The sequence below is a fragment of the Trachurus trachurus genome (genome assembly GCF_905171665.1).
Source record: "Trachurus trachurus genome assembly, chromosome: 10".
Lineage (NCBI taxonomy): Eukaryota > Metazoa > Chordata > Actinopteri > Carangiformes > Carangidae > Trachurus > Trachurus trachurus.
In genome coordinates this window covers 27,121,646-27,148,527 of record NC_139894.1, presented here as the reverse complement: position 1 = coordinate 27,148,527, position 26,882 = coordinate 27,121,646, and the positions used below count along the sequence as shown (strand labels likewise).

Here is a 26,882-nt window from a genome sequence, read left to right as displayed (position 1 = left end):
CATTAAAAGACCAAATTGTAATCAAATGTCTAAAAAAGAAAAGAAACAAGGGAAAAAAAAAAAATCACTTGGACGTAAGCCTGCCCCCACAAAGAGCACGCGTATTACTCATCCCCCTCAGAGCCGCCTTGCTCTAGTGTATTGTGGGAGGACTGGGGTGGGCGGCTGACTGTGCAGGGGATTGGGAGCTGCATTATAAGACTACATGACTTCAGCTCACATGTAATGTATCTACATAATGTTCCCTCCCCTTTCCTTCACACTAAGTGGCTCCTGTTTCAGCCCTGTGTGTGTATGTGTGTTAGTGTGTGTGTGTGCACTTCAAAACTAATCAGGAAAGCCAGTGTGGTGGAACCCAGACATCTTGTTTATCCTGCGAGATTTACCCGCACTTCACCTTCAGAAGCCACAGGCACACATGCTTTCAGTTTACACACACACACACACACACACACACACACTGAAGGTCTTGTGCCTGTCCCAGGTGCAGAGAAATCTGTGAAGCAGCATGTGGCTTGTCCCAGTTCCTCTACAGTACCTGTGCGTCTTTGTATATGTGTGTGTGTGTGTGTGTGTGTGTGTGTGTGTGTGTGTGTGTGTGCGCGTGTGTGTGTGTGATTGCGTATTGCGACAAGACTGACCCATTTGAATCTTAATACAGGCACTCACCAATGCATTCCTGAAACTAGTTCAATATGTAGGCTATGGCTGCGTACAAAGCTACTAGCTAATAGATGCTGAGGTCAAAGGCCATGCTGGGAGTGTTCCTAGATCTCTGGGATGCTTTTGAGAGATGGGAAGAAGTCTTAAAGCATAAATGCTGAAGGAGATGTTGAAAGGCAGGCAGAGGTCAAGCTCTCAGGGTGATGAGGAGATGAAGAGGTCCTGCATCCTCCTCCTCTTCCTCCTCCTCCTCCTCTGGCTCTGACAGAGGGTAAAGTCAGAGATGTGACTCTGGTGAAGTCATTTCAAAGCAGTGCACGTCTAATCTGCGTCCTGACCAGAGCAGGTGTGTGTGTGTGTGTGTGTGTGAGAGAGAGAGAGAGAGAGAGAGAGAGAGAGAGAGAGAGAGAGAGAGAGAGAGAGAGAGAGAGAGAGAGAGAAGGAGAAAGCAAACAGAGAGGAGAGAGGGGAAGAGAGCAGGAGAGGGAGAAATAGACTGAAGCAAACAGCTAGAGTGAAGAAGAAGCAGAGAGAGGCAGGATTGTTTTCCATCTCTGGACCCCGGCACCCACCAGCAGCAGCAGCAGCAGCAGCAGCAGCTCGGATCGGGACGAGAGGTGACCGGGGCTGGGAGTTAAGGTGTGTGCATGTGTGTTTGTGTGTGTGTTGCGCGTGTGGCGGACAGACTGCGGGAGCAGGAGAGAGGCTCACAACTTGCCGCTCTGCCCCTCTCTGTGTCTCCGCTGCTCTTCCCCTGGACTCAGGCATCTGGCGCGGTGAGATGTGAAGAGGCTTGAAGTATGGCATGCGAAGATGGTTTCTGCCAAGAAGAAGGAGATGGTGACAGCGATGTGCCCCGCGTTTATCCGGACCCTCTTCTACTTTTTCTGTTTGGCGACTGTTTGGTGAGTCTCCTCCACAGTGTCTCTGTCCGCGGTGCTGAAGCCTCCAGCTCGGAGCAGCTCAGCAGCTCAGCGGCCCATGGATCAATCTTTATTTTGTTTTTTTTCTGTTTAGTGTAAAGAAAATCTCTGGGCAGACAAAAAAGGATGAGAGGATCTATCCGGAGAATTTTACTCGCATTTTGGACCGACTTCTGGACGGCTATGATAACAGGCTGCGACCTGGATTCGGAGGTAGGGAAAGAAATGCGAATTTAGAGTATTTGTTTTGTTTTTTTTGTTTTTTTACCATGAAACATTCTCAACATGGAGATCACAATCGGAAACGCACTGAGTTTACAAATTACAAACAAGAAGCAGGAAATGTAGGATCTTATTCCTACTTTTTTGGGTCATTAACAGCAAAAGTGCAATAAGGCAGCTCTTAACACCATAACTAATCCGAAAAGGAAGAAGAAACTATTTTTATTTAACTTTTTATGTGCTATCATTATGATGAACACAATAAAGTGCAATAAGTTGACTGTAAACTCACCATCCAGCACCAAAGTCAGTTTCATATGGACAAAATCAACAAAACTGCTCAAACCACGTAAAAAAAAAAAAAAGTAAAAACACCTGAGAGCAGGGTCCCATATGCAGCACATAGGCCTATATCATTTATGTTGGTCTCTTTCATTGCACAGTGTGTAACATGTTGTGATGTTAAATCCTGCCTCAGACTCGATCCCGTAAGCTTACCACAGTGCAGAGGGGCCTCGGAGCGAGTGTAGTTATATAACCGTGTGTATGTTGCGGGACAAACGCTTAATGCACAGTTCAAGTGCTAAAAGTGCGGATTTGGTTTGGGTACATCATGTCTGCAGCCACGACACGTTAAGAAGCAGCGTTATAGTCTCACACACACATGATGATGATGATGATGATGATGATGATGATGATGATGATGGTGGTGGTGGTGGTGGTGGTGGTGATGCTGCTGCAGCCTGTCAACAGGACCGTGCATGCAGGCGCACTGTAGCTTTGCTTATCCCTGCACTTATAAACAACGTATTTGCAGTCTGCCTCGATATTCATTCACTGAGGAAATAAAAAACAGGATTATGATTTTACATCTTTCGAGCTAAATTTTTTTCCCCAACTTCCATTATGCAGAGGCATCACAGCTGTGGACGAGATAAGCTATTGCATGTGTTTAGGGTTTGACTCTGATGGACTGCAGGCCTGCAAAGAGACTTAATAGTCAAGTGTGAATAAGACTGGTGCCTGCCCAGTTGCTGGACTGTGACATGGAAGGATTTAAAACAGGAAACAACCATTAAATGGGACACATGTCATTGTTGTTTTCATTGGCTCTGTAGGTCCTGTGACTGAAGTCAAGACAGATATATATGTGACAAGTTTTGGGCCTGTTTCCGATGTTGAAATGGTATGTACCCACACTCTAATTGCACACACAAACATATAAGCCAAACTTGAAACATGCTTATTATTGTGTATTTGTGTTGGAAACACACTACCTCTGTAATTAGTCTTTTTTAAAGTATTTTTTTTGGGGGGGACTTTTTGCTTTTAACTGATTGTATAGTTGAGAGAGACTGGAAATTGGGAGGCAGAGAAGGGGGAATGACATGCAGCAAAGGGCCACCCGATCATCAACATCATCTCACCTATCCACCAAATCTTTTTCTTGTTTTCGTCCACTTCCCTGTCCCAGGAGTACACTATGGACGTGTTCTTCCGGCAGACGTGGGTAGACCGGAGGTTGATGTACGAGGGCCCCATAGAGATTTTAAGGCTGAACAACCTAATGGTGACTAAGGTGTGGACACCAGACACCTTCTTCAGGAACGGCAAGAAGTCGGTGGCTCACAACATGACAGCCCCCAACAAGCTCTTCCGCATCATGAAGAACGGCACCATCCTCTACACCATGAGGTGCTACACTTGTGACATGATATGTCTTTTTCTTTCTTACATTACAACAAGTGCAAGTGGGAGAATAGACGTGTGTTTTGGGTTGTGAAGAATAGGAGGGGAGAGGAAATGGACGTTTCATTTCAAGCAGTTGAGCAGCTTCCCTGTGAAATCAGAGCCAGACTCACCGTGTAAACAGAGCAGAGCTGTGTGGGGGCAGCACAGAGGCAGCCAAACTGTGTCTTAAATTCAATTAACTCTGTCAATACATTCTCCTTCTGCCCTTTTTTTGGTAAAAAGACTAAACACAAACCTTTTCAGCCTGTTATCACACATGCACTATATCAGATGCTAATTTCCTGCAGTGCATGCTAACCATTTAGCGGACTAGGAAATGTTACCAGAGCTATCACATAGTTTGCTTTTCCTCATCAGAGATGGTAAGTGAAACCCGGAGTGTGTGTGTGTGTGTGCCCATTTGATCCTTTATTGATTCACTTTTCTCCGTGCTGCAACAGGTTGACTATCAGCGCTGAGTGTCCCATGAAGCTGGTGGACTTCCCCATGGATGGACATGCATGTCCCCTCAAATTTGGGAGCTGTAAGTTCTCTCTATAACCCCCCCCCCCCCCCCTCTCTCTCTCTCTCTGTGTGAATGTGTAAAAGAATGAGACAGATACATATATACTGTATCTGTAGAAACAGAGAAGATGATGGATGTGGTTACACTGTCCATATGCTAAACCATGACTGGATGTAATTGATGAAAATTCAATTAGGCCTTTTTTTAAATCATGTACTGGCTCTTTAAATGGCAGGTGAAGAGGTAATGAACAGCCAGATGTTTGCCGATTTGCTCTGACAAGACAAGACGAACCAGCTGTTGCACTTTCAGACAGCTGCAGCCTGATAGGTCTGTGTCGCCCCCTATAATACTGCTGCCTTAAACTGAAGCCTAAACTCTGTCTCCTCCTCCACACATGGTTTACTAATCATGCATGTTATTAAGTTAAATATACGCAAATGTGCTACATATCGTGTTTTCATTTATTTATGAACCATTATCACAATGGAAGCTTTGTATCTGAGTCATTTCTAAATAGGTGTAAACAAATAAAGCCAGTGCTAAAAAGACTGGCAGCTTCCTCTGGCCTCCACACTGAATGTTGCATTATGTGCCCCTTGGTGTTGTTTCACAAGAGACCTACTGGATTATTTTACATTACAAAACAGGAGGCATCTTATTTGCAAGTAATACACAGTTAGGAAGAATGTTTTAGCAGAGTTTTGACTTTGTGTTAGTTAACCAGGATTCATAGTGTTTCGTTTTCTAAAGCTGTCATTCTGGCTGCTGTCCATCTTGTTGAAGATGCAGGGAATTGTTTGGGACTGAATGTTTTATTTCTTCATTACTCCAAATTAGTTGATAAGATCGCTCACCTGCATTTATGATAATGATAATAATAACTTTACAAAACCATTGAAGGCAACACAACACAAAACACAAAAATACAGGTAGCCTACAGTAAATATCAAAGTCAAGTCAAGTAAAGGTATGGTGCTGCAGACTGTGAACCTTAAGTTCCTGTTCACATAAGTACACTGTATTTGTGAGGCATTTTATTATATTATTATAGTACTTAGACTGCTGGTGTCATTAGGTGTTATTATTGGTTGTACACAAAGTTGAGTGTCATCAGCATAAAAATTAAAAAATAAACGTTATACTTACAAGCTTACTGTGAAACAACCAACCGGGCTCTGTCCAAAATGCACAAAACCTGCCAATCAACACCTCTAAAGCTGTTTGAGACGCTTTAAGTTGTTTGTTTAATCCCTTCAAAACCCAAAGTCTGAAAATGACAAGTGACGAGCTGCTTTAACCTGTTTCCAGTATTTAACTTACTTCCAAAAAAGTGTCTTTCTTCGGCTGTTGTGTCAGGGTTTGGTGATACAGTTGTGAAATTCATATCCATAGGGGAGAAGTGCTTTAAGTATTTAGGAAGGTAAGGAAGTCTGTCACAAATCAAAAGTTTGTCCTGGTTTGGCTGGAAAAGCTCCGTCACATGAGCGTCCTCTGCTCGCTGCTGAAATGGAGTCAGTGCTGAAAAGGACTGCTGAGGAGCTGAGCACTTTGTCAGACACAAAGTGACTGAATGCTAATACTAAATAATGAAGTATTTCATTCTTCATTGTGAACAATGAAGCCCTAACTCAGCATCAGTGTTTAGAGTGAGCCTTCTGGTCAGCAGAAATGACTTATCTCAAATAAAGGAGTTTCTCAAATAGAGCAGCTCCATCTTATCGGAGAAGAGCAGTGATTTGAAGATTACATCTGCAAGAGAAAGGAAAGGGAAAGACAACGAGTTTGCCTTTACGCCCTGCCCAATCTGCCGTCAATTACCCAGCGTGGTGACATTGCAGAGGACAAATTCACATTTCTCTGTTATTGCCCCCCCCCCCCTCCTCATCCTCCTACTTTCACCATCCTGCTCTGCTGCTGCTGCTGCTGCCTCCAGTCAGGAGGAAGCGACCATGGATCTGATGTGGCCTGAAGCAAAGGAAAGGTCAGAATCCCTTCCTCTGCCTCAGGATAGCACAGACCTATGCGGCTATTTTCCATAGCTGATGTGTGTGTGCGTGCTAATTCTCTCTCTGTCTGCCCTGCCTTCATTTTTTTCTCCATCACTCTCTCCCTCTCTCTCTCTCTCTCTCTCTCTCTCTCTCTCTCCCGTTCTCTGCGTCTCCTATTCTGTTTCTCCATCTGGACTCTGGACTGCACAGGCATTGCGTTCCACTCCATGACACACCAGAGTCATTTTATTTTGGCAGCACAGTTGGTATCCAGCCGATGTGGAGTCCCATAGGGAGTGGTGGGCTAAGACAACTGGTATTTTGTTGTGTGGCCACAGACGGGTCAACCTCACAGTGGGAAATAAAATTATGTCTTATGATTTAGAGTGAGGTGTCAACATGAGGCATTAGTGAGTGAAATATGGCAGCTGGGATCTCTGTGAACTTTCATCTAAAACAGTCTGAAGAGTCTGAACGAGTGGACTGGTATAATTTACACCAGCAAATATAACATCTAAGCCAATGATGAAAATAAAGAAAAAAAACTTGCCACAAGAAAGTTTAGAAAACCTACACCACAAACTTATTTTCTAAACACAATAGTAATTTACAGTAATTACTACATTTTCCCTGTGCTTGGATTGAGGTGAAGGGTCAAACTGCCTTTAAGAGCCAATAGCCTTAAAAATTAATTAGTCAGTAGAGAGTTTTATTATCCTGTGATGCTGCTTCATAGGCCTTTCCCTTGTTGACAATACAGTTCTCAGAGTAACAATGAACAATGACTAATCATTTTGGCTTTAAAACTTTAAGTTTAAATTTAAAGATATTAAATATTCCTGTATCAGCAATCTAGTAGACTGTTTTGAACACGACACAATGCAGAGAAGCTAATTCATGCTTTTATCACCAGCAGCTCAGACCGCTGTGTTGCACCTCTTACTGGTCTTCCCAAAAAGTCGATAGAGAAACTGGAACTCGTACAAAACTCTGCAGCTCGACTTTAAGATCAGTAAGACAGAGCTATCACTTCCGGTTTAGCTGACTTGCACTGGCTCCCTTCATACATCCCTGATTCCCCACTTTGTTTTATACATCTCTGCGTTACGTCTTGTACTGCAGTGAATTGGTGTCTGAAAGTGTGGAGGTGGGCAGAGGCTAGCTGGTTAGCATGCTAACTTTAGTAGAGGTAGTCATGACAGAGACAAGAGTTATTATTATTATTGTTAGTTTATTATTATTGTTAGACAGACAATTTAAAGATGAAATATGTGTTTTCATCTTTTGTCAGGTGTAGCCTAAATTTAAACTGAAAAAAGGGCAGTTAATGAAAGGTCGATCGATTGTTTGACAGCAAAATTAACTCAACGTTTTTGGCTAATTCTGGCGACTCGGACGTGCCCTTTGGTCAGAAGCAGGAGGAAGTGTGATAACAGACAGGAGTTTTCCATTAAGTCATCAATAGTTGTATGGTGTGAAGAAAGGCCAGGTAGGCTATATGTATAGTATGTGAATGAATATATTGACAATACAAGAAAATACATGCCCACACTTAAGCAACGACAAATGTAAGTTCATATCTTATAGTTCGCAGAGTAAAATTTTCGTTTTTTTGCTTTTGTGGAAACACAAACACAGAGTTCGTCCTATAGACCTCGTGTGTGTTTGTGTGTGTGTGTGTGTGTGTGTGTGTGTGTGTGTGTGTGTGTGTGTGTGTGTGTGTGTGTGTGTGTGTGTGTGTGTGTGTGTGTGTGTGTGTACTGAACAACTTAGAGTAAGTGACTCACACTGGTGTGGCTTTGCTGCTGCCCACAGATGCCTACCCTAAAACAGAGATGATCTATACTTGGACCAAAGGACCTCAGCATTCAGTGGAGGTTCCCCCTGAGTCCTCCAGCCTTGTTCAGTATGATCTCATCGGCCAGACAGTCTCCAGTGAAACCATTAAATCCATCACAGGTGAGACCTGCTCACATCCTTTCATCATTTTGACTTATCAGCTGAATCATACTGAATGTTCTCAGATAAAAAAATGGTTTCAGAAATTATTTGACGAGCTTGGTTGTTAATTTCTTTCTGTTATGAAACAAAAAATCTGCTCTCTATTGAAAAAAAAAAAGTCCAGGTAACAGTGTGTCTTGAATCATGTGCAACCTGGTAGATTTGCCACGTATACGGTGCGTTTTCCACATGGATGACACATGGATTTGGAGCTTTGCAAGACATGATAGTGAGTCTATTGGACCATGACAAGCCTCATGACATCAAACGGCGTAAACATCATAAATGCATGCTTCTCAGAGGGCGTAAATAAATAAGGATCCCAAAAAAGATTTTAGCGGCAGAGAGGTGTGGCGTTTGTCCAGTTGGGTGAAAATGGACGGGGGTTTCTAAAATGTAGAGGAGCATGAAAAAATGATCAAAATAAAATCAGATGTGACATCTGTCTGGAGCTGCATTAACTGAAATCTGTCAGCCTGCAGCTTTCAATTCTTTGCTAATCAAACTAATTCATTTCTCTTCATCCTCCAGGTGAATATGTGGTGATGACGGTCTACTTCCACTTGAAACGTAAAATGGGCTACTTCATGATTCAGACGTATATCCCCTGCATAATGACAGTAATCCTCTCCCAAGTGTCCTTCTGGATAAATAAAGAATCAGTCCCAGCACGCACAGTCTTTGGTATGTAGACCTCACACATCCCTCACCCTGCACAGCCTCTCTCCTCCTCCTCTGTTTATTTATTTGATGCCATCGTTCAATCAGAGCTGGAGTGCGAGTCCACTCTGCACAACAAGGTGATGCTGCAGTGTGTGGTGATTACAGCAAATATAAAGAGGTGCTGTTTTGTTTTTAGCTTTATATTTTGACATAAAATAGCTACAAATTTTCCTATTTAAAACTGGTTTATAATGTAACAATGAACAAGTGACATCATTGGCAAAATCATGTTGATGCATCTCGTGAACAAAGATGCCTCAAGCAAAGACCAGAAATTTAGGTCTACAAAACATGCTTTGGATCAAATGGTGGATTATACAAAAGCTTCTCAAGACGTTATAAATATCTCTCTACAATTGGTTGGAAATGTAATAAAACCGTGTAACATAATGCAGGGAACGACGTGTCATTACAGGCTCAATGCCGCAGGGAGAGATGTTGATTTTAGGTACCGGTATCTACAGATTTTCAAGTTAACGTTAAGAATGCCATCAAATCAAGAGCATTAAAAAAGAAACAATGTTTAGGCTTCTCGTTTACACAGAGTATCTCATTAAAAGTTTAAGTTAATCTATGCTGCTTTTAATGGGGTTTAGCTTCAAAGGATTTAAGCTTTAAATGAAACCAAAATAACAAACGATATTTCAATTCTGTCTTCTTTTCTACATTTTAAACGTATAACAAGATTATGCTTTATTCTTTAGCATTTTTTTTTCTGGATACTAGATGTAGTTAATAACAGCAGGAGTAATGCCCATGTCTGAGTGGCATTACAGCAACGTGTCCCCATTATAAGTCGTGTGGGGGACAGTCACTAATTCCTCATTACTTTGTCGTGTGGGTTGGCCTGTTAGCTGACTCATCGGGAGTTTGATGATGGGTTCGTTTCAGGTGATAGACTGGTCCCAATGTGTTTGCTCAGCACAGAGGACGCAAGGTAAGACAAGGTGGTTAGCCTCGACCAATATGAATGAGAGTTTCAGTTTGGGTCAGGCGGCGATAACCAGTGACAAAGTAGTTGGCTCCAGGCTACAGTATGTTAATAGTAGGTGGATATTCGTCCCCGTCTTACACCGCTGCATCATTAGTCCATGACTGAGCAGACACCTCCAGCAGATGATTTAATACTATCTTAATTTTTTAAGCTGTGACACTGAACTGTTTCCGAGTTACTGTTACCGCAGCTACATTATGTATGTGGTAGCTTTCAGTTTTTGCCCACTCTCCGTTCCCCCCGGGTACAATGTTAAGGTCTCTGTCCTGAAATGAACTGATTATTGTTCGTCAATTATCAGAGACAGAGACAACTAGAGAGTTGGTGAATTCTGCTGTTTTATCTTTAAGGGACATCTCGCTCTGGTAATAAGTCAAACATATTCCTCCACTTACGTTGATGGAAAATCATTCACAGATAATGGTGCTGTTTTTGAGAGCAGCTCTAACATATTATTCCGTGGAGCAAAATATCCAAGAGGTAATTTTAACTCGTCATGATGAGCGATGAGAGGGGGAGAAAAATGTGATGACCTGGAGAAGAACTCTGTGAAACATGATAATGCAGCATTATTTATTGAATACTGCTGGGTTTGTATGTTGTTTGATCCGATTCTCTTTTAAATTAAAGATTTCCTAGATATAGATCATTTATCAGTTGTGATAAACATGTTGTCCACCAAACCGCCTCCCTCGCTGTTGGCTGCATTGTTTGTGTGTGAAGTCCCTGTGTGACCCTCAGTGGAGGTGTTGCCCTGTGCAGTGCAGTGTAATAAAGCACTGGAGGATCAATGCTGGTGTATCTGAGAGTCCAGCTGCAGAACCTCCGCCTCCTCAGCCCGAAACTGTCCAGCATGACAGAGGCGTCACAGCAGAACAACCATTGTTGTCTGGGCAGAGCCTCGGAGGCAGCGGATTTCTGCTGTTATCCGCTGCGTGTGTGGCTGAGCTGGGTGAGGCTGCTGGGGTTGGGAAGGGAGGAGGATGGTGGTGGGCGTTTGGATTTCTTCCTCCTCTTCCCTGCAGCCAGCCACACTCTGTTTTGACTTCCTGTCTCACAGACTCAGCCACAGTGTCCTGTTCTGAGTGTGGCATAGAGGCCGTTTGTCAAGAAGACAAACAGGAGGGAGGATTACAGCTGAGCTTCTTGGCTTCAGACGGAGCAGTCGGAGCAAAAAGCATATTTTTTAACAAGCATTCAAAGTGTGGAGTGATTGGTTTCTGTGCCTGTGACATGGGAAGTGATTGTTGTGCAGCTTTGGCCATTAATAACGGAGGAGGTCACAAAGTTTAATTCAAATTTGAGTGATCCATGGCACAGACACTACAACTGCCAACGTCAACGTTTTACAAAATATGCTCAGTCACACCCATCGGGATGATTGACACTGGCCTCAGATCCGTGCATACATGAACGTTGTTGGGATCGTCTTATCTTATCTGAGCTTAGTTTAGGTTAGCATAATGTATGGAAGGAAACTGAAGCAGCTAATGCCATGGCTATCCATGAGGTTGCCAAGACAACAGCAACATCTACTGTAAGCTGAAGTCTCCGTTAGCCGCTGTTCCACTAGCTTATGTAATACTAATAATATTAATTACTAATAATATGTTGTAACGCTGTGCAAAATCGCAATCAACATTTTTTTCTCCCCTTTTTGTAATAGTATCATATTAGCTACATGAGTGTCTGAGACCTCCATCTCATTAATAGGATCAATACTTTCCCGAAAAGCCTGTTGTATACGGTCTTTTGAAAAATGTAAAAAGTTCCTCCAAAAATAACATTTATGCTGTAATTGATATTTTATATTTTAAATTGAATAGTCAATACATTTAAGCAAGTCATTTTGATGTTGTTTCACTTATTTACACATTCATTGTGGATTTGATACAGGTAATTTATACCTTTCGTCATTGTGTGGCATGATTGCAGTGCATTATGATGCCCAATGCCCTATCAAAATGACATTTTCAAAGTTTGAAATACCTAAATCAAGTAATTTGATTAAATATGAATGAAATTATTACTTTTTGCATTTCGTGGAATGGTCCTTTGAAAAGGTGTACAGCACTTTTTTATTTATTGATTTATTATTATTGTTATTTTTCGCTCTATTCTAAACATTTTAGGGGAAAAAGCAGCTATAAACCTTACTGACGTTTGTCATACTGTTGATGGAAGCTCTGTTCTAAGGCAGATTTGTGCGTGCCTGCGTGCCTGCTTGCGTGCGTGCGTGCGTGCGTGTGTTTGGATTGATCTGATTTAAGCTTGTTGCTTCTTGGCTCCAGCTGCAAAGACATGGAAGTCGTCCTCTCGTGTAACACCTGGAGAGGAAGTGAATGTATACATTAACATTTCCCATTATTTAATAGACTAGGATGAGATAAATCTGATTTGTGTCTGTCCTTTAAATGTAAACGGTTGTCTGGCATCTCCATTTCTATTTCTGGGTTTAGCTGAAGAGCCAAAATAACCCCTGCAGGCTACTGTGTTGTCATTGTGTGGAGGTGAAAATGAAGCAGTTGGTGTAAAGATCTAATTGAAGGAAGAGTTGCGGTTCAGCTTAAATGTTGCCTGAGAGGAAGTGAAGGTATTTTCTGTTAAAGATAACATTTACAGTAAGAGGATGACCTTTAGATTGAACTGCACCATCTAAACATATTGGTCACATATGGTAGTTGATGCATGAAAGCTTTTATATATGCAGAGTTCCTCGATATCCATCAACCATCTCAGTATTTGCTAATGTTGAGATCAGCTTTGCGTTGGAGGTCAGTATCTTCAGTCTGCGCCCTCCAGCTGCAGTTCACCTATCAATGTCATCCAGCTGCTTTTGATTGACAGGTAATTACATTGCGGTCACGTCTGGACACAGAGGATAAATTTATGTTGGGCAAGGACTCTGCAGCGCGGGTTGTTCCAGATGTCCAACATAAAGGGGATTCTCTCCAAATCACATTATTGCTATTGGTTAATAATACCAAGGACAAATGACAAGCTCAGACTTTAACCTTTTGTTAGTCTAGGAGCCACATGTGGCCTTGTGCGCTGGACAGATTGGTATCTTGTTTTATTTTTATGGTCCGTCTCTTGGTAGCACAGTGACCGAGGAACGTGTGACATTCAGTCCCAAGATGGCCTCTGTGAACGAGCCTCGTTTCACTATATTTTTAAACTCAGTGTTGTATAAACACGTTGTCTTGCATAGTTTCCACAGTAGTCCCCTGTGTTTGTACTGCAATGCACTTTAGGCAAGTGTGAGCTCCTACGGTGGAACGCCTTTTGATACACATCAGACTTTTAATAATGCATTACTGAGGAAGAGATTGTCTGCAGGCAGAAATAATCCCATTGGGTAAGTCGAACCTCGATGGGTGGAGCAGTTTGTTTTGTGGCTCCCTGAAGAACACCGGCTTGTATCTCAGTGAGAAAGGCAAGAAAAAGGAGAGTGAAAGTGCAGTGATGTCATGAAGGCTTGCAGACTGGCTGTGAAGAAAAGGATCCTGCCAAGTCGTACAGGTTAGCTGGTTAGCCCTAACTAAAGTAACATTTAACAGGTTATTTGACATGAGGTTGTGTGAATTACTGATTATGTTTTAAAGGGATAGTTCAACATTTTGGCAAATTGGCCCATTGCCATAATCCCTATAGTCATAGCAGTAGGTTCATTACCTTTAATTGTCGGTGCAAACTATTTTAGAGCGGCGGAGCAGAGCCGTGAGCTGCTCAGAGCTACGCTATGGAGGCTAATGGGATTTCTTGGTTTCCCTCATCAAACTCATCAAATACACAATCCAACAACTCCAAAATGCTCTCGTGGACAAGTTGTGACCTGCACATTCACCACACTATGAGATAATAACGGAACTTTATGAGATACAGTTGTTTTAGAGGTAAATTCATGCAAAACCGCTGATGCACGTTTCCGTCGGGGGCAGTTTTTCAGCAAGCAGTCTCTGCATTTGCCTCTAAAACAACTCTTGTCTGGTAACGTTCTGTTATTATCTTATAGCGTGGTGAATGTGCAGGTCACAACTTGAACTTGTCCATCAGAGCATTTTGGAGTTGTTGGTTTGTGTATTTGATGAGTTTGATAAGGGAAACCAAGAAATCCCATGAGCCTCTGTAGCGTAGCTCTGAGCAGCTCACGGCTCTGCCCCGTTCTAAAAACAGCTTGCACCGACAATTAAAGGTAACAAACCTACTGCTATGACTATAGGGATTATGACAATGGGCCAATTTGCCAAAATGTTGAACTATCCCTTTAACCTGTGTAGAGAAGTAGATCAGCACTGAGGCCAAGCGATGTGCTGCTATTAACCAGTCACAAAAACATGTTGTAGTCCACTGGAAAAAAAAATATTGGGAGCGTACACTTAACTTTGAATATTTTCACCACAGATCTTTTTCTTACCTTAATCCTACACACATTTGCACCTACGCTTAGCCCTCCTAGTTGCACAAAGTTGCTACAGGAAATACACTGTTATGCACCTCTCGCAGGAGCATTGTCAGTGCAGCTGGTGGAGACCAAAACAGAGCTTAAAGGTGAATACTAATGTTTGCTGGTGTAGCGGATGTGCACTCACTCCACCCATAAAAGACGTGCTAACCAACCCGCCAAGTGGTTGTCAACCTCTTGGCGAAGAGGTTAGCATCGTCACCTCCGATGCGGGAGGTCGTGGGATCGAACCCCACCTAGGGCAGGCCGTGAGAAACACAACGCAGAGGGCCAGATCGACATCGGCTACACTGGTACTAAGCTAATGTCATTCCATGCCGCTTGTGTAAATAGATAATTGTTTCTTAACAAATTAGCCACACAAACACACAGGTGACAACAGGAAATGACAGTGTTGTGTTTACAGCTCGCTGCGCTGCTCCCAAGTGGCCAAAAACAAATCAGTTTGACACACATGTAAACAACACTGTGTCTCCTTTTGCTCCCATCAACAAAGAGTCAAATGTATTTGGTTCATTATCCCTCTGCATTCAGTTAATGAAATATGCTAACGAGAACAATATGATGTACATGGGTTATTGAACACTATGCAAATGATTAGCAACACCATTTGTTTTGCAATGACGTGGAAAATCTTATTCTGATCGGCACTGACATGACAGCTGATAAATGAGATTGACAGTCGGGTATCTATGTAGCTGAGTCACTTGCTTTCTTAAGATGAATTTATTTTTAGCTGCCTCTATCTTGAAACGACCTATTTAATACTTTTAGTACAAATGAACTTAATTGGAATGAATGAAATCACAGGTTCATGTGGTTGATTTTGTCCTTTTCTGCTGTCACAATTCAAGGCATTACCACAGTCCTGACCATGACGACACTCAGCATCAGCGCTCGCCACTCCCTCCCCAAGGTCTCGTACGCCACTGCAATGGACTGGTTCATCGCTGTCTGCTTCGCCTTCGTCTTCTCTGCCCTAATTGAGTTCGCTGCTGTAAACTACTTCACCCAGGCACAGATCGAGCGGGCCAAAAAGAAGCCGGCCAAATGTCCCCCGGTGCCCCAAACCACGCCTGTCAAGGTCAAGGACGCAGAGGAAGTGCTGCAGGTGATTTTTGTTTCCCTCAAATAACCTGATAGCACTTTACTTCAAGGAGCACTTACACAGCATGTCCCTTATTATGTGCTTACTGTATCTGGCCTCTAGCCTGGACCTTTGGATAGCCAGAAGTGGGTCTGCCTGAGGATTGTCAGCTGTGCTCCTGCTCATAGGCAGGAGTAATCTGCCTACAGGACATGAGTTTACTCTCCTGTGTACACCACTTGAACCTGCCTTTGTTTGGCATTGTGGCAGGTTTTAAAGATTTTTTCAGTGTTCACAATCAAGATTTCTGTCTTAGAACTGAACATTTAGCACACAGGGCTCTCGGGACAGGTACTGTAGGTTGTAACAAATTGGTGGTGACACACGCAATCACTGTTTTATGATCATTCACAGCGTTTTAGATTTTCTACAAATGAGGTTATATCATGTTGAAATTGTTCTGAGATCGTCCCTGTCACAGCAAACGTTCAAAGTTTTCTTTAACCAGATTAAACAGATAATAGCTCTATCAACCTCAGCTTCACTTATCCAGACAAGTGCATGTTAAACGTGTTAAATGAGGCGGACAATAAAAATCCTGCTAAAACGTCCAACACCTGTTATCCTCAGATCAGCTTTACCCAATTTAACTTTTGTTCAGCCATAAATAAAGCAGCTAATTTGATGATTCTGGTTCAGAGAAGACAGAAATAATGCGAAAGTGCCAAAAAAAAAAAGAAGGACAGAAACTGAAAACAGCTTCACAGCTGTTTGTGGCTCATCACGAGGTGTTTCGCACTGATGGTATTTGCTGAGGAGGATGAATAAATTGACATAATCTCCTATTTCTGTTCCACTAGTTGAAATTACATTGACACCGTGGTAGCTGATTTATGGATTTAATCAGAATTGATGACTATGGCATGAAGCTATTTTAGAGCTATGGGATGTGATGAATGTGTTACAATCACTGCTCATGTTACGGTTGTGTATAAACGCTGCTTTACAGACAGGACTGTTGTGAAAGGAGAGACCGTGCTGCTCTAAAAGGACTAAATGAAATGTGTAGGTCTACTGTTAACTGATGACTGGAGCTGACATAACCCAGCAATGCATATGTCAGTTTTACACTAACTACTTTAAGTTGCTCCCTCCAGTCCAAATCCCAGTGTGGCGTAATCAGGCCTGAATGCAGTATAGTGACAACGGCACTTCAGTGGATTAGTAGGTTGCCACGGCAACACAGCCCGGGTACATCTGTATAGGTTTCAGAAAGGCTCTGACACTGGGGGGGAAAAAATTAATACGCTTTTCCTCGAGAGCAGGTCCTGTTGGCACGAGGGTCAGGGAGTGTTGATGGTTCCAGCTCCTCAGCCTTTAACCATTGCCATGATCAGGAGCTGCTATCCACACACACAAAACGCACAAACGCACAAACTCACACACACTTCCTCTGCTGCACATGGGACACAATAACACTGGATCCTTTCAGTTTCAGGGGGGTGGATTATTCCTGCAAATGCCTTAGTACCAGCATCACACTCTCGCTGCTTGAAAACATCAACTCTCAAAGGATAAGCTCCTTTGACGCTACACTGCATTACCGCCCCGATGCAGTGCTACCTACTTTCTGTCTTAAGCTTGTGTGAAATGAGTGAAATCCTTGATAAGTGACATCTGTATTGCACACACTCCGTCGTCTGCTTCCAGATGAAGGCCATCTGTGTCAAACTCCACTGTAATCAGATCAATATTAAAAAGCTTTACGTTGCCTGGCCCCGCTGGTCAGAATAAAAACACGATTGAACTTTACCTTCCCTGAAAAACAACACTGACTCTGAATGAGTAAAAAGAAAGGTCAGCTGAAAAACTATAAGATATAAATGTATAAAGGCATAAAACTATGAAGTGAAATGTATTTATCTGTATACCTAAGGTCTAGCAGGTCTAGTTCCAGCATACTCACACCACAGAGAAACGCACACAGCCTGTAACAGAAACTTTGCCTTAAAAAGAGCCACCAGGACTTCTGTGTATAATGTCACAACAAAATACTTGCCACATTCAGTCATTGTTCATTCAATTATTCAGGAAATGCACTGCGTCGGATTGATGAGGTGAAACTTTGCTATCACTATAAAATCACATCAGAGCCAAAACTGGATTCTTGAACCGGGATACGAACCCTTGTGCTTATACAGTTAATAATTTAGAGCCATTGATGTTACTTATGTTGTCTAAACTCTGTTATATTAGCAGTGTGAGCCAGCTTCCACATGCAACATGAGATATCATTAGCTGAGCTTTTCTTTAACCACACAAAATGTAGTCCGTGAATCTATGTTTTCCCTTAGCTTTGGAAGTAATGCTGGGTTAGATTGAAACTGTAGGACGTACTGTAAGCTAGTTAGATGGACATGTGATTGCATTACTGAGCTACAACTGCAGGTACACACTCGGTTTAATCCATTCTTTACAATGTTACATTGTTTTTGGTTTTGGGAAAAACATAAAAACTCACAACCCTCCAACCTCTGTATCCACTAGATATTCAAAAATAAAAATGGTTAATGTGTTTTTCTTTCTTACAGCAAAATCCTGACAGCAACGGTAACCTGAGGAAGCGGATGAATTATATTTCCAACCAAGAGGCGAGCAGTCAGCAGAGAGCCCAGTCCACCACCAGCATCTCAGGAGTAGGAAGAGCGAGACCGCTGCGACCTTTAGCCAGCGGAGCCAACGGCAGCTCCTCCACCCTCTCCCGCTCCAGCCCCAAGTCTGAGAGCCTGCTCAGCGTGGCCTCTTCCTCTGCCCAGCTGGTGAAGGGTTCGCCCCAGGCTGCCGCTTCCACGCCAGACGTGATGGCGGGGACGCCGTGCAAGCAGAACGCCAGCTCCGCCGCGTCTCTGCAGCATCTGCTGGGGCCCAAGCTGGAGCGCATCCAGATGATGGGCAACAAGCTGGAGCTAAAGCAGACGCCGTGCTCGCAGCCCACCACGGCTGGGATGGGTGGAACCAGCAAAATTGACAAATACGCACGGATCCTGTTCCCAGTGTCCTTTGGGGCGTTTAACATGGTCTACTGGGTGGTTTACTTATCAAAGGACACGATGGTGGCTAAAGGTGGCTAGACTTTGCTCTGGCAACAAGAGTGAAGATGTTTTATTTTACCAGATGGGGAGCAAATAAGGATTACAGGAGTTTGCAAACAATAGGAGGAAACTGTTATTATTGCCAAACAGATAAACACAAATGTGCTCGCCAGACACTTTCACATCCAGGAGAACAAACTCAGAATACATCTCTATTTTTCTTCCTAAGGCCCTTGAACAGCAAGCATGGGAGCAAATCAACCAAATTAGAAATATCTGACTCAACATAAGAGCAAGGAGCACCTGCACACTGGAATATGCTACTGTCCTCTTTATATTACACCGTGCTACGTCTGGCTGCAAAGGTTTTCATCGGCTTCAACTGCCTCATGATCCCTTTTGGCCTGCAGTCGAGATATAGCATGGAATTTTTTTCATTTTCCTATTTTTGTACCCTGCACCTGGTTCAAGATGTCTGGATGTGTGTGCGCCACTATCCTGAAGTGAACTGCAGCAACGCTATGTAAATATAAACATTTATTAGGATAAATTTATATTTAATGATTACAGTGTACTTCCATTTGAATATGAAGACTTATTTGCTTTGTTGCCAGCAGGCTAGATGATGTTCAAATTTTCAAATTATTTACTAGTACAAAGGAACTCTGGTAGTGGTTTCCAGGGACTCTCTGTTTAGACAAAAAAAACAAACTACAAATCCTAAATACAGGCCACATCACAGTGAAACTAAAATGAAATTGACAGGTTTTAGTCAGGATGAAAGTCCCCCGGGCTCCGTGGAGCTTTGGATAGGACCTGATCAGCCATGAAAAGCCTCTCTTGTACAGTACCTACTTGCAAAAGCATCTTTCTTACACAAGATGGATTAAGTAATCTGGAAATACTGAAGATGAAATTTGGGATCAGTCCGGCAGGAAGTAGTAAAGACAAGTTATTAATTCATGTAACAGTAAGATTTAAGCTTCTTTCCAGCCATAATGGGTCGCCAAATAGTAGGCAAAGATTGTGGAAGTGATTAAAATACAGATTAAAATATATGAAAAAATAGAGAGAGCCGTGAGTAAAACCTTACGTCATAGATCAGAGCAGCGCTGGATGTTTATTAAGGGACAGTTCTTTTACGATGAAAGAATGTAACTGAACCACATCAGAGTCATCCACCTTCTTAAACTGTGTCTAACAATTGTGAGGAAGAATGGGCCTTTATCAGCTGTTTCTACACTCCTTTGGCTTTAACCCACATTAGCTACATTATTTCACTCCATTTCATGTTGTTAAACTGGGAAACTTCTCATCTACAGTATTTGAGTAGCTAGCCTAGTGTGATTATGAAAGGTGCAGTGGTGGCACCATCACACCTGAAACATTGCCAAGGTTGGGCAAAGGAAAGGACATCTTTTTGTTTAAAAAAAAAAAAGAACGAAAGAAAGAAAGGGAAAAAAACTGATGTAGAGGAGCCTAAACTTTTCAGTCAACCCCAGAGTGTCTATAGGCCTAGCTGTGAGTCAATCAGCCACTGTTAACTGGGCCGCAGCTGGAGTGAATGTAACAGCATAAGATATTACCAGCAAGGAGAGTTCCTATTACAAGTCTGTTGGCAGCTTACATTAAGAAATTGTTTAATTAAAAAAATATTTTTTTTTGTTTGACACTCAGTTTCACATCTGCATGCTAAATAGTAACAGTAGTAGCCAGTGGTCAGTTACAGCTTAGGCCAGAAAAGGGCTAACATCAACAACACACCCTGATTGTAAGCAGCATGTTAACAGAGCTGCAGCAGCAGTAATACAGTACCAATACAGAAACATGTTAAAATGTTTTTTCTTAAAAGACATATTGTATTTTGGTGGTTGTGGTGGTGAATTTCACTTCTTGGCCAGTCGCACTGACTTGCTGGAGTCTCTGCTGGTTGCCTGGCTACTTCATAGTGATGACAGGACTCCAGGAACTCAGCTAGCCAGTCGATTCACAGTTTCCAGCCTGCTAAGCTAATCGGCTTAGCTCCTCATAAAGACAACAGAGTGGTATCAAACTTCTTATCTTCCTCGTGGTGGGAAAAAGTGTATTTTCTAAACTGAGTTTAACTGGAAAAATCTCTATCATGTGGACACAAAAGGTCAGTGTCACCGTCTTCATCCGACTGACCTTAAAACACTACTAAAAATGGCCTCCTGTCTGACCGCCAGAGGTAATGAAAGATACTGCTGATAACTGAATCTTTGAATAAGTGAAGGACGTGATTACCCAGATACAACATGACATGACGTCAGGAAATTGTCCTCTCTGCTGACTCCTCTATGTTGTAGCTGGTTGGTGGAGGTGAAGCAGGGGAGCTGTCATTGAGTCCTGTCTAGCACATTTTTAAGTGATTACTTCACGACAAAATGACATGAAATAAAATGTGTTGTTAGACTCGGTGACAGCTAGCCTTGTATTTTACCTTTAAATCTACAGTGTCAGCCTTAGGGGCCTATACATGACAGGTTATCCATACAATCAGGACCTTGGACCATAACTTTGATGTTATCCTCGATATAGTTTGTAAAAGGAGTCATAGAAATAATACTCTAATATGTCCCTATGGCTACATTTCCCCCCCTGTTATTCACTGGAGACCATTTGCTGAGGTTGAAGGTTAAACAGTTGGTGGATGAGCTCAGCTTCACTGTAGACCTGACACAGATGTCATGTGGACACGATGAGCGCGGGGATTCATGATGTAGTAGGCGTCTAGTTTCTTGCTCTAATAGCCATATCATCCACGGAGTCATGGTTGTTGGCCCCCGTTGTCGGTCTAGTCTAACAGGAGTTATGATGCTGCCACAGTGGTGAGAAACACACAGGCTGATGGACAGATCAAGATGCCCGCCGCCACTCACCTCTCCTAAACGCAGTCATGTGTGAAATTGATTTTGCCGTTATTGCCTCCCCGTTGGTCCCTCGCTCTCCCCCGTTGTCTCCGTCTCTCACAACAGTCTACAAAATACATCTCCAACGCAGATCGCAGAACATCCATGTACTAATGAGTACCCTGTCAACAACAGATTGATGTTCAGTGTTTATGTGGCGTGATTCTGCTCTTCTAAATGTGTGCATGATTGATGGAGCTGCCAACGACAGGTTGTGGCTTTCTGTTGCTTTTTCCCTTTTTTTTTCACCACTGTGCTGTTCTGGATGACAGACAGACAGTTAGAGATACTTCAGGCGTCAGACAGGTTGATGGAAAGTTCAACCATATCCTCAGATCAAGCGCTCAATTAATCTTTGTCATTTCAGCTGTTTAAATAGCTTCAAAGCATCAAAATAGCTTTTTTCAAAAAACTGGAAAGTGCAGATGGTGCTGCTGTAAAATGGGGCATTCAGTGGAGTAGCAGTTTCAGAGCAAGTAAACCATGGAATAGACTACTGCTCCCTCTAGTGGCTCAACTGACCCAGTATTATTTTCAACGCGACCCTATTGCCAGCTGGCTTTACATGAAGTTAACTGACAGAAAATGTGTTGGTACATTTCAAAACAGTTCAACGAAATCAATTACACTTCAGATCTTCAGTGGATGTTCACACTCATAAAAGTGACTTTGAGATGTGTATTTTCATGTTGGGTTAAGAGAAGAGAGCTGCTCGCTTTTCTCTCTGTTCAGTACAGCAGTTATGACACATATTCACAGAAACAAACAAAGATAAATAATTATCAGACTTGACCAGTTTTATGTTTTTCAGAATGAAGTTTCTGTAGGTTTTCATTTTGAATAGCCATCAACATAAATTAGAAATGTGTGTCAAAATGAATGCAGCTCCTACAAATTTCAAATGTCCTTTTTGAAAAAACTTGAAAATGAAAGTCTACTCTCATATTTCACATAGAGATCATATAAAATACACCTTATAAACAATTGGACTTTGGCCTAAAACACTATTGGTACAGTAGTAATGGATAGAGAAAATGCTGTGCGAGCCTGATTTTCTTACCTCTTGAGTACCACTAGAGGGAGCGAAACACCACAATTTTCTTTTTCTCTCTGAAACCAGGCTTGAAACAATCACATTAGATGTCCCTGACCAAACAGGCTGATCTGCATTCACTGTGCTGTCTCATTTCCTTGACTCCAAAGGCAAAGATCAATGGATTTGCATGCTCTGAAAATAAGAGGCTGGGGTCTAGGGAAAAATGTAAGTGTTCCCCTTTGGTATTGGGTCAGAGGATGAGTATCTGAGGTTTCTAAATGTAAACATAGAAGTATCTGCACCAAAGACTGACCTCAGCTTTCTTTTTAAGTTTGATCTTATCCTCATATAAACTGTGTTATTAAGGGAGTTGACAGTATATCCACTCAGCTGAGGGTTATCTTGATTATACATTTGGTAATAGATTGATCATCACAGGTCGTTTCCATTGTTTTACCAACGCTCAGTTTTTGTGCAACACTGTATTTATCACATGGAGTGATTTAAATTCACCATTATCTCTAATATTCCTCTGGGCATCACTTCTCCTGCAGCCTGTTCATAAGTGGTTTCATGAGTAATAAGACCTCACTTAACCCAGTTTTTTGGAATGCCACAGGCCAAGATAATTAATGTGGAGGCTCTTGGTAGTTAATAGGATAATACAGTCTCATTTGTAATGTACTTTCTTGCAAGTGCAAGTCATTTTGGGAGATATCCTCGATGAAAATGGAAGCCACACCAATTGTTTGTTGTGTCACAACATTTTCACAGAGAATGTGAAAAGCCAAAAAAAAAAAAAAAAAAAGAAAGAAAAGGAAAAAATCCTCATCTTATCTACTGGTGCATATTTGCACTGGTGGGTTTCAGTGGTGTGGAACGATGATTTCTGGAGTCATGATCTTGATACACCCTCAGTAATGATACTCAATAGTAGAAGCACCACTTAAAGCAATATTTAGACTATTAGATAAGCCACACACAGACAGCAATAATGTAAACAAAAGCATAGTGATGTATGTACACAATCTTAATGGCTTCCTAACATAGACTTACATGCTGCACCAAAGGTCTCATTAAAATGCTTTTCCATTATGTAAGAATTTAAGATACACTTTAATTAATTCAACACATAATCAAACACTAACAGACCCTCGAGTTGTACTAATATTTTAACAACAGTGCAGATCTTTGAATGCACTGCTTCACCTGAAAGAAATTTACTTGTTAAAATGAAAATTGTGTTATGTACTTAGTATTGATGCCAGGTTGAATTTATCTCAAAGGTGACAACAGACTATGGTACTAACTGTACATTATTCCAATTTGAACAGTTTGTCATCCGCTCAAGTTGTTATAGTCAATAATGCTGATAAAAGATATTTTTTGAACTGATGTTTCATTTATTAGTCCTTATCTAATGCACTGTTTTGAATAAACACAATTAAACATGTTAGAAAAAAAATCCATGCTTGATGTTGTAACTTGGTGTGTTACACTGCCAACATACAGTACGCTCTGTGTTAGGTACATGCACTGTGAGCTGTGGGCTATAACAAACAAAACAGTGAGGGACAGACATTAAAATGCTCTGAGGAGCAGAGGAAACTGACCTGCTGGATAATAACTAACTGTGTTACAGGGCGGACTGTCCCCAGATTAAGATATGAGCCTCCCAAACAAGACACTTGACTTTATACCTTCTGAGTCCCTGAATTAGATGACTTCAAGTATATATCTATCTTTGTAGCTAATGTTAGCCAGCTGATATTGCACCCTCTCATTTGCATTGTCTGCTTGTCATATTCACAAATGTAAACACACACTGGTGCTCAGTCAGGAACAGTTTAGGATGTGTTTAAACATGAATATTGTTTATTATTTCATGTTCATGTCTTCTGTGAGGTTGTGGAGGTTCAGTTGGTCTTTTACCTTTTTTGACATTAACTTGTAGAGCAGACATTCAAGAATTCAATGGTGAAAGTAACTGAGTACATTTACACAAAGTACTATACTTTTACAATTTTACAGTTGTTTGGTATTTGTTTAAGACTGTTATAATATTAATAATATACACTGTATAGTTCCCCCTGGAAGAAAAAAAAGTTGACCACCCTAATTGTCATCTTATTCACTGTGCTTTAAAGCAGAAGTAAGCGATCCGGTCGTTTTGGCTAACTTCTTGTCAGCCGATGGAGTTAGCAGTCCCCGCCCTCGTCTCTACGTCACCACATTCACGCGCATCCCTTGGCTGCACACACAGCCCTTCATGCCGTTCTCTCTCCTCATTGGATAAAGCTTGTAGGATACAAGGAAAGTTTTCTCCTCGGCTTACAGCAGAGCAGAGTGACAGACAGACCCGTGTTTCAGACCAAACACTCTATGTAAGTGATTGGCGTCGGAAGATATAACTATTTAAAGCAGAAGTAAGTGATATATTTGTGTTAATATAAGTCTTAAATAGTTATATCTTCCGACAGCAATCACTTACATAGAGTGTTTGGTCTGAAACACGGGTCTCTCAGTCACTCTGCTCTGCTCTGAGTCGAGGAGAAAACATTTATAGTATCCTACAGTTTTTATCCAATGAGGAGAGAGAACGGCATGCAGGGCTGTGTGTGCAGCCAAGGGACGCCGTGAATGTGGCGACGTAGGGACGAGGACTGTTATGGTGCGTTCAAGGAAACTCGTAGACTCGTGTTTTTCCGTCCTGTGAAGTTGTATCAGTTTGATCTGGTAGGAGTTCACGGGTCGGAAGTTACGAGTGGCCGTTATAGTGACTTTCACAGGTAAAACAGGTCGGAAAAACACGAGTGGGTTGCCTGGAACGCTACAAAGTCGTAAGTTGTGACTTGAAGCTGTAATTTACGATTTCAAAAGCCTGCCTGGAACGCAGCATTAGCGAAAACGACCTGATCACTCACTTCTGCTTTAAGACTTATATTAACACAAATATTCCGCTTACTTCTGCTTTAAATTTAACTCTAACCCTCTGCATTTATGCAAATGTATTGATTAGTACAGCAGTTTTCACCTGTCGTTTCAAATCACCCTTGGAAACTGTAGAATTTAAACGGCTTGACAGGAACTAAACTTCCACTAATCTCTACAAAACTAGCCATGTCATGTCCGTCAGACCGTTCTGTTGAAAGCTGCATGTCACGATACAATGACGACATTAAAGTATTTGCTGGCCAGCAACAAGCATGAGATAATCTGCTTGCTGCATTTCGCTAAAAGCTTGCAGGCTGCAGAGAAGGCTAATGTGATAAGCTTGCACAGGGAAGAATAAGTGCCGATGTTGACAGGAATTTTTCTTTTAAAAGTTGAGAAGTTACTCAGGAGAAGTTACTGCGAGCGTGAGACAGCATCTCAAACCTGGGAATCAGATACTGTACAATCTATTAAAGGAATTATACCATCTAACTCTACTTTACATTGTGCTGAGTTAACAGAGCTGCTTTTACCTCTTACTCAGCATTAAAGACAATCAACACTGACCTGAAAAACAACCCAGGTTTCTAAATGCATCAAGACATTAGGTTAAAGAATATTATTCAAACTGATCTCAGACATGTGATGGTAAAATGCAAAAGTGGATAAAACTGGACAAGACGAAGCTGAAAGCCTCTTCCTTTCCCTCTGTTGATGGCAGGAAAACAGCAGCTGCTGCGTCTCACTCGTCATCACATGCATGCTGGTGTCCTGCCATTAAACACTGAGACATGAACAGCACAACCAGAAATGTTTATCCTGAAAAGTGGCAGTGTTACTTGCTTTTAAATTTAATATCTAATATGTGCTCAACAAGTAGTGGCAGCTCCATCACACCCTCCGCTGTTTGACATTAAAGTTGCACTTATCGATGTTTTTCTATCAACCTGCACAAGTGTAAAACTACACCAGAGGAAATGAATTTACATTCCCACCCACAAAACAACAGACAATCTGTCTGCATACACAAATGTGTTAAGCAGCTGAGAGAAACTGGGGTGTCTAAAAGCAGTAATTAAGAGCTGATAAGTAATAATCAAGCCCCTTATTATGCAGTTCTTGAATAATTTAATTATCACTCAGTGACAAATAGCACTGCGTAGTTATTGAACTTTTTCTGATAGAGAGCCATGCTGCATGTTTCACCAGAAGCTATAAACTTGACAAATTACCGCTTTCATTTTACACCAGCACTCATTTAAATACGTTTTTGATTAAGAGGCAAGTTGCAACAGCAGCGATGGATCATAAAGGCCACAGGGTAAGAGAAACATTTAAGAAGCACTTTTTCACAATATACACTTCCTTTTCTGTGGGAACTCACTGCACTTGTACAGTACAATACTAGTAATACTACCACTACTACACATTATTGGAATTCAAGGGAAACTGCTGTTGTGTACCTAGTACCAAGTACACAACCCAGCAGGGGTAAGGTGTGTAATAATGACTTTAGAAGTGTCATGTTTTAAATGTTTTAGTCTTATTTTGTGTGATTTCTGTA

At 41.8% G+C, this 26,882-nt stretch overlaps 1 protein-coding gene across 1 annotated transcript; it reads left to right on the top strand.

Annotated features, from left to right (window-relative positions):
- Positions 1-1,464: 1,464 nt before the first annotated feature.
- gabra4 (gamma-aminobutyric acid type A receptor subunit alpha4) lies at positions 1,465-18,457 on the top strand (the record flags this gene model as incomplete). The annotated part of the gene is made up of 9 exons (XM_083980330.1): positions 1,465-1,568; positions 1,681-1,799; positions 2,927-2,994; positions 3,283-3,503; positions 4,001-4,083; positions 7,872-8,015; positions 8,589-8,741; positions 15,094-15,350; positions 17,918-18,457. Exons 1-9 carry the CDS (start codon positions 1,477-1,479, stop codon positions 18,455-18,457), a joined length of 1,677 nt encoding a protein of 558 aa, XP_083836456.1. The 5' UTR covers positions 1,465-1,476.
- Between the last annotated feature and the right edge of the window lie 8,425 nt (positions 18,458-26,882).